The sequence below is a fragment of the Pundamilia nyererei genome, unplaced genomic scaffold (genome assembly GCF_000239375.1).
Source record: "Pundamilia nyererei isolate P.nyererei 1_Seehausen unplaced genomic scaffold, PunNye1.0 scaffold00001, whole genome shotgun sequence".
NCBI lineage: Eukaryota > Metazoa > Chordata > Actinopteri > Cichliformes > Cichlidae > Pundamilia > Pundamilia nyererei.
The window spans coordinates 2,307,902-2,316,135 of NW_005187402.1; the positions used below are offsets into that span (position 1 = coordinate 2,307,902).

The 8,234-nt window shown below is 43.4% G+C and overlaps 1 protein-coding gene across 1 annotated transcript in view; it reads left to right on the plus strand.

Moving 5' to 3' along the window:
• ptcd3 (pentatricopeptide repeat domain 3) overlaps window positions 1–6,534 on the plus strand; it is a 7,922-nt gene extending 1,388 nt beyond the window's left edge. The window contains exons 2-23 of the mRNA XM_005719410.1: window positions 545–597; window positions 763–802; window positions 911–956; window positions 1,040–1,108; window positions 1,300–1,404; window positions 1,525–1,648; window positions 1,860–1,963; window positions 2,054–2,215; window positions 2,332–2,392; window positions 2,734–2,816; window positions 3,102–3,246; window positions 3,333–3,383; window positions 3,487–3,573; window positions 3,687–3,715; window positions 3,879–3,985; window positions 4,118–4,196; window positions 4,472–4,562; window positions 4,677–4,762; window positions 4,878–5,014; window positions 5,101–5,142; window positions 5,455–5,613; window positions 6,378–6,534. Coding sequence (XP_005719467.1) covers window positions 545–597; window positions 763–802; window positions 911–956; window positions 1,040–1,108; window positions 1,300–1,404; window positions 1,525–1,648; window positions 1,860–1,963; window positions 2,054–2,215; window positions 2,332–2,392; window positions 2,734–2,816; window positions 3,102–3,246; window positions 3,333–3,383; window positions 3,487–3,573; window positions 3,687–3,715; window positions 3,879–3,985; window positions 4,118–4,196; window positions 4,472–4,562; window positions 4,677–4,762; window positions 4,878–5,014; window positions 5,101–5,142; window positions 5,455–5,613; window positions 6,378–6,423 — 1,906 coding nt within the window. The 3' untranslated portion in view covers window positions 6,424–6,534. The remainder of the gene's footprint in view (window positions 1–544; window positions 598–762; window positions 803–910; window positions 957–1,039; window positions 1,109–1,299; window positions 1,405–1,524; window positions 1,649–1,859; window positions 1,964–2,053; window positions 2,216–2,331; window positions 2,393–2,733; window positions 2,817–3,101; window positions 3,247–3,332; window positions 3,384–3,486; window positions 3,574–3,686; window positions 3,716–3,878; window positions 3,986–4,117; window positions 4,197–4,471; window positions 4,563–4,676; window positions 4,763–4,877; window positions 5,015–5,100; window positions 5,143–5,454; window positions 5,614–6,377) is intronic.
• The last annotated feature ends 1,700 nt before the right edge of the window (window positions 6,535–8,234 follow it).

The window sequence follows — 8,234 nt, forward strand, 5'->3', positions numbered from 1 at the left end:
AAGCCAAACAATAACATTTGTAAGTTATCTAAGTGACTTATATATCATGTTTAACCTGAGCAGCGAAAGACAGCGGTGTGTTTGAAAACGATCTGCCGGGAGTCCGGTGTTCTCACGGCTCGAGTGAGCCTTGCCCCGGCTAGCTATCGAGCTAGTGGGTAACAGACGTCTCTGAAAACATCGGAGCGCTTTTGAAAATATGTGGTGTCTTGATAAACTGAGCAGATACTTGAGGTTTACACAGCTACATTCTCGCCTGAAAATATGAGCTGGTGACACAACAGACTTGAGCAAAGCAACCCAAACACTTAACAGTTTAATTCTAGGGTGATTTGTTGTGTTGACGTTAGTGGAAAATAAACCAGACCGCTGTTAAGTGAAACATATTTTAGTGTCGATAGAGGAGCGCTTAATTTCAGCCGACAGACCTGTGAGGATACATCATCCAGTTAAAGCAGGTGTAGCGCTGGTCATGTTTTTAGATTGAAGTGTAACAAGGATGGAAAAAATCATTCTGGCTAAACTGACAAAAATGATCTTTCAGGGGCTTCGGTTGGACCTCAGCTCTACGACAGCAAGCTGCTGAAGCCAATAAAGGTAAATGATATAAATTCAGTGTTTGTTAGTCAGTGGGTTAAATTTAGGAAGCATTTAGATTTCATCAATGAGTTTAGTTGAGCAGGAAAATATTGAACTGAAAGGAGCATTTATTACATCAAAGCTTTCATTTTTAATCTTCACGTCTCGTCAATTGTGTTGCAGAATCGACAGAGTCCGTTGTCATCCCCAGGAAGAAAACATGGTATGAGCTGATCTGACTGTGAAGTGGGGTATTACAGCCTCTCATGCTCTTTTGTTTAAAGCGTTCTTTAAATGAGGCATTAAAATCATGTTTTTCTTTATCAAACAGGAGCAGAGAGGCAGTGCTGGAGGCGCTGGCTTCAACTGTCAGCAGGGTGAGAGCACCTTCACATTTTTCACTGTATTCATGAAGCTGGATTTTTAGCTTGGACTGACCGCCTTTTCTTTGCCCCTGCAGGATCCCACAGCATATCCCTACCAATTCCAGGATGATCCTTACCTCTCTCCCAGGACTTCTACTGAGTTTGTATGTTAAAACATGTCTTTATGCTTGTATGTATATTTAGGGACACTGTTAGTTACATCAGACAGTTTCTCTTTTTATTTAATTCATTTCAAGAGTCTTAGATCAGGTAACGCAGACAACTTTGTTTTTTGCCTGTATTGCTCATTACTCTGCGAGCAACCTAATAAACCAGCTTTATTGTATCTCTGCAGAAGCTGTTCTCTCTCTCTCAGGAGTCCGGCAGATCTGCAGCCAAATACATTGTCAACAACAACCCCAAACTCTTCACCAAAGACTTTGCAGAACCTCATATACCCGTAAGAAATACACAGCAGTGTGTGGAAGTGTGGGTATGTAGTGTAGTGCTGCTCTCGTATTGTGCGGTTCCTTTTCACTAAGCAATTGGTTGTCGTGTCTGTGTGTCGGTCTGTGTGTAGTGTCTGATGCCAGAGACTGTATCCCTGCGTCTTGAGGAGGTGAGTGAGGAAGCACTGAAGGAAAGGATCACCCTGAGGAAAGTTACAGCTGCTGTTGACATGTATGATCAGTTACTGCAAGCTGGTGAGAACACATGCACACACACACACACACACACACACATGCACGCACAGCAGGAATATCGTAAAGCTGTACTCCAAATACTTATTTACTCTGCTATTGTGTGCATCAGTAGTATAGGTGTTGTCTGCAGAAGTTCTTTGCATTTTACAGAATGTTACTTTGGAGCTCAAAGCTTCACATTTAAAAATGTTTTTTTGCAATTTTTTTTCAGGCACTACTGTCTCCATGGAAACAACCCATAGCCTGCTGGACCTTATCTGTCTCTACAGCGACAGGGACCCCGTCCAGGATGGGGAGCCACAGACAGACGACGCAGTGAGTTCCCGCCTGACGTAACATTAAAGTAGCTGCTCCAGTGAAAAGGACGTTAGCACTGCAGGATACTTCTCTGTTTTTTCTCCGCAGGAATTTGGAGAGGAGCTGAAGAAAAGGAAAGCATGGGTCCGCCGAGCTTCAGACTTCCTGAAGTTCACCTGGAAAGAAAACAACAATGCGGAGAGAATCTTTAACCTGCTGCCAGAGCGGGATACACGCTGTTACTCTGCTCTCATCAGAGGCATGGTCAAGGTAGGCGTGCATCAGAGTCACAGGCTAAATGCAGGCCTGCAGCATTGCAACAGCAGTGAAAGGCTCATTTTAGTGTATCCTAATATTCGTGTGTGTGTCTGTGTGTGTCCCCACAGCATGGAGCCTATGCAAAGGCATTCAGCATGTACACAGATATGCTTAACAACAGGCTGACAGGTGAGCTGCTTTGGTTAATATCACTGCTTTGGTTAAATACTGTATAGAGGTCATGTCATTGCTTCTAGCAATCATGTGGCCTTTCGTGTAGTTATTCTTCTCATCATTTAAATGAGTCTTGAACTTAAATTGAATGAATTTTGTGTCTTCTTACGGTGATAAGGAAATATGTTGTTTCATCGAAGATGGAAAAACTGGAGGACTCTTATAGCCCGACTCAGAGTTTAACTGTGGGTGTAATGGGGTGGCCAAGTACTTTTGGCCATATATTATGTATTTTTGTATATATTTTACATTATATATGTAATCTGTTAACTAATAACCCAATCGTTTCCCTTCAGCTGATGTCCACATCTTCAATGCTCTGATCTCAGCAGCTCCAGATGTCCAAGACAAATTTAATGAGCGATGGGACCTCGTTGCTGTAAGACCCTTCACACTGATTTATTGATCGCTGCTGCACAATGCTTTTGTATTTAAAAAAAAAAAAAGGCAAACAAACACAAGTAATTTGTCCTGTGGTAAAGAGGTTTTGTATTTACTGCCATCTTTGCACTGGTAGTTTGGTCGTTTCCAACCTTTTAAAGCTAAAGGTCATCCGTGTTCACGCTCTCTTCTCCATTGGACCCTTTCTGGTCTCCTAGTTAATCAAATCAAATCAAATCAAATCAAATAGTTAATATTCACAATGGCGTCTCCTTGTCTGCAGGAGCTGTTGAACCAGATGAATCAGCAGAAAGTTCGTCCTGACCTGTTGACCTTCAACAGCGTCCTCAAAGCTCTGAGACGCTGCGGCTTCTTGGCCAAAACACAAGCTCTGCACACTCTGAATGAGATGAAGGCGCTGGGGATAGGTAACACTGCCATTCGTGTTTTATTACCTGGTGTTTTACAGGCAAGTCTTATTTTTTTCTCTGAGTGTGTGTGTGTGTGTGTGCAGCTCCCAGCCTGGCCTCCTACGACCACATCCTGGCAGTCTTTTACAAATCAGGTAGCCCTGCAGTTGCTCTCATACGTGACCCTCACAGGCATCTGCGCTGTTTGTCGGCTGCATGCTTTTAAATGTGCATTCACCCCATGTGTTTCCTCTCCAGCCTCTTCTGCACAGAACAACACTCTTCTTCAGGAGGTGATAGCTGAGCTGGAGGGACGCATCTTCACCTGCCAGGACCCTGACGATGGTATATCACGGCGCACGACAGATTTAGCAAATGTTTCCTTTTGTTCGGGTAGAACAAACGTGCGGACATGTGGATGGTAAAACTGATGCTGTGTTCTCTCTCTGTCTCTCCAGTTCTGTTCTTCTCCAGCGCAATGAGAATAGTGAGTCCTGCTTTACAGTCTCGACAGTCTCATGGCAGCGTTTGATTCTTAGCTCCCAGATCAGTGGTGACACAATTATCAGTCATACATTATAATTAAAGGAGGCTATGCCCTGCTTATACAGCGTGACCTGTTTCCGCGTGCATGCTATTTGTCCTTGCAGTGTTTGGACAGTAAAGATCTGGAGCTGGGATATAAAATCCAGAGTTTGGTAGATGTCGGGGAGAACTGGAGGCTGCTGGGAGACTCCTTCCAGCAGAGCATTTACTAGTAAGTAGGAACCCTCTGCTAACTTCCAACGATGTGGTCGTGTAATGCAGTATAATCACTCTGAATCTGTATCTGATCCAGTTATAAGCAGTAAACGTGAGTAGGTAAACAACCATTCTCCCTCCTCTGCAGTGGTCGCTTCTTCAACCTGCTGTGCATGATGGAGCACATTGATGTGGTGCTGAAATGGTACAAGCAGATCATTCCCTCGGTCAGTGCATATCTGCTTCTCTCGGTCTGCTCCATGTGCTTATATTATATGCATATGTAAATTATATTTAAATATATGCACATAATGTCTCAGTTATAATCTGTCATCTTTCCGGGTCACAAGTGCGCTAAGTTGAGGAAAAAAAGGGGAAAAACCAGATTTGTTTTGGAAGATTCTTTGGCTGTCTCTGTCTTTATAAAGGAAAAAATAAAGAAATAATAGGTTTCACCTTCAGTCTTGCTTTAACTACCTTTCCTTATATCCTGCGTTTGTAGCTCTACTACCCCAACCCTCAGGGAATGAGGGACCTGCTGCAGGCCCTGGACACGGACAGCCGTCTGGACTTACTGCCTTCTATATGGAAAGGTGAGTTCCAAGATGCATTGTTCAGTTCTTGATGAAGAGTAGACAATGCATTGATTGTTTAAAAAGCCCCTTCCTCTGCATGTCAGGATCTGTCACATTGACCTGTTTTTTCAGACATCAAGACTCTCAGGCACGATAACAAACCCGATCTGGTGGAGGAGCTGCTCAGCCTCATGGCCAGAGAGAAACACAGTGCTGAGGTCAGTCTGACGACATTTGTATTATCAGTTTTCGCCATCTGGACAGTGATGTTGAGCGAGTTAGTAATGCCGACCTGAGTGTGTTTCTATGAGCTCGCCTGCCTTTTGCCTGCAGGTTCAGGAGTCCTTTGCAGCATGTGCTCTGGATGTAAAGAGTGTATTTGATTTGAGGCCCAGTATAGAGTGGAGCGCCGCCTCCCTCTCACACATCACCACACTGCTGCTGCGAGCTAACAAGACCCAACAGGCCTGGTGAGAGCGACAGCCGCACATGTCAGGAGGAGAACTTTTATTGTATTCTGACTTGGCTGCAATCTAATGTCACCTTTTCTCTGCAGGGAGATGCTGCAGCTCTTCAAGTCCAGGAACAGAGTTCCTTCGTAAGTCTCACTTCAGACTAGACTCATAATGAGTGATGACAATGACAAAGCCCACACTCCTTCATCATGTCACACATGAACAACAATTGCTATATTTTTATGCAAAAATGCGAAAAACTTCACCTGTGTAACTTTATTTAGGACATTTAAAAACTGATATTAAAGAGTTTGAAGAGAAGACAAAAGAAATCCACTTTCTTCTTTTCAAGCTCTCAAAGCTACTGTGAGCTTGATGATCCAGAACCTGCACAGACAAACCCTTGTGTTGGCTGAGTTGCCTCTGACTCTGTTTCCTGCTGTGTTACTCTACAGCGAGGGGCTCTTGAACAACTTCCTGTCAGTGTGCCACAGTGACGGTGACTCCCAGAAAGCAGTGCAGTTGGTGCAGCTGTCTGCAGCCTTCTGCCTGCCAACAACATGGAGGCTAGCAAAGAGAGCACTGGCTGAGTTTGAGCTGACTGAAGAGCAAAGGTAAGCAGGATACATGAGAGAGATATCTGGATAGATATATAGTTTTGTTATTTAATTACAAAAAAACCTCAAGATTGGATATTTGGTTAAATTGCCCTTATCAAGTTACACTGTTACCCGATTTTATGGGTTTTGATCAGTAAACCTGGCATAATTCTGGCTGAGGTCTGGATTTTGACTAACTCAAATGTTCTACATCATCCCTCCACCCGTGGTTGGGGTCACTGCCCTGCTGAAACATTCAGTTATGTTCAGCATCCAAGGTGGCTGGAGGTTATACTCAAAACTTCTAAGGTAGTCTGTTTCCTTTGCTGAAATGTATCAGTTCCACTGACCATAAAACAGCCCCAGAGTGATGCATCCATCACGTTGTCTCATCTGTCCAAACATGCATGTGGTTAATCGTGGCTAGAAAATTCAAGCACCGTAAACCTTTACCACTGGGGGCAGTATTATGAGCTTAAACTTGCAAAAGATTTATTACAAAAAGTGCTTTTATTGGATGGATAGATGGATGGATTTTGAGCTGTTGTTTTCCACTTGGTGAATGATTTCTTCAGACATCAGCAATGACATCATAGCTCCCAATCCCAATGGTCGGGCATTGCACAGCTACAAACATTTCACCCCCATGTCATACTGTGTGTGTGAGAGAGAGTGTGAGACTGTGAGAGTGTGAAACAAATAAAATTTGAATTTGAATTTGAATCCCATTTTATCTGCTAAAGCTTACACACTGTATCTCGTCTGTCTGGCCCTTCCAGAGCTATTTTATCTGAGCTGGAAACTGCAGGAGAGCCGTCTGACTGACTGAGACAACACCAAGTGACCCAGCGTAGACTCGCATCTTCTAAATGCATACAGAGTCTGTACTTTCCTGGATTATCTCTGGATGTAAAATAAATACAATGTGACCCTGTCCCTGTTTTTTATTGTTTGGTCACTAGGTGGTGCTGTTTTACCTGATTGTTTTCAGCTCTGCCTTTTATGAAAAATAGTTTCATGCTCGCTCAAAACCATTTTAATAGTAGAAGAAGAGCATCTGAAACGTATAAGTGCTTCTTCTGATTCTACAAAATGAATAAATAATAATAATAATAATAATAATAATAATAATAGCACAAGATTTACTGTCCAAGACGGATGGTCTACACAGTTCATGGCAATTAGCTGTGTTGGTGGAGGGGAGGGGGCTGGGGGTGTGTGGATGCATTCAGTGTGTGTGATAACAAAACAACTTCCTGAATTTACTGATAAGCTGCTTCCTTAAATGTCATAATTTGAGATCTGGAATGCTGCTTTGGCCGTTCTTCAATGTCTCCTCATAGACCTCCTGCATAATTACAAGAAAGTTCCAGATGTTAAAATTCCTGCAGAATCAGGTATGCACACTGAGGCTTTCTGTCCTGCGTGTTTGGACAAGACATGCCGTCTGATATGCATTTATGTATCATTCCATCTCATTCGAACATTGCTCTGGACCTTTAACACTAAATTTTTGGGGCAAAGATTCATTCAAGCATTCGAAAACAACTTTACTACTTATTAAATTTATTGCTATTGTGTATTTATGTTTAGCTGCAATCAGTACAGAGAAAACCCTTACATCATGTCTGTACCTGTGTGCACGTGGGAGGTGCTGGGAACAATATAGGTGTGTTCGAGCGTGTGTGTGTGTGTTTCAGTCAAAATAGTTTTCACTCCACCAATCATCAGCCGAGCTGGCAGCACGACCAAATAAGGACAAGTGGACTGAAGAAGGAGGAGGGTGGGGGGGTACTTTAAAATGGGGTGTGGTCTTAGGACAGCATCGTTCTCAAGAGGAACAGCCTATTACCACAAACACAATCGCCCTCACATGCTCTCACTTCACCCTTATTTCTTCTTCTGAGACAAACCTGAACGATCCGGCTGATGACACTCACCTATTTAAGGCTAACTGTCGGTGTAGCTAAGGGACAGAAGTGCCCTGCATGAGCTGCAACGACGGGACGCGTGTAAAGTTACAACATCAGAGTTTACTTTGCCTTGATTAAAGGATGAAATGTAACCAAATACTTAATACCTTGCAAAAACACAGACACACACACAAATAGTCTGGAGCAACAGTGGAAGGAGAAGCATTCTTTTCTCTCACTCCTTAACTGACTCAGCATGAGTGTGCAGTACTGCAGCGGAGGTCAGAGGTCAAACCTGTTCACAAACACAGGATGTTTTTGATACCTCAGTCTGGTAATAGCAGGTTGTTGGTGATAAAAATGAAGGGACATGAGAGGAAAACATCATCGGCAGGAGGAGGATAGGGGCATACTGGTTTGACCTCAAAAAAGCATGCAACTGTAGGTACAGGTCTCTGATGGTGAACTCGGCAAAGCGCAAACTTAGTGGAGACCGTGCTGTAGCAATTCCAAAACCATGGAGCGATCTGCCTTTAGAGATTAGACAGACCTCTTTGCTGCCTGTTTTTTAAATCACTCCTGAAAGCCCACCTCTGTACTGCCTTTGACACCATGTGAGATGTTGGTTTTAGTTGTAGTTTCTGAAGAAACAAGATGGCGCCGAGTATGGCAGCCTCGTCGCGAGCTCCCCCAAGCAACAGCTTTTTTCTGTGTTTACCATCT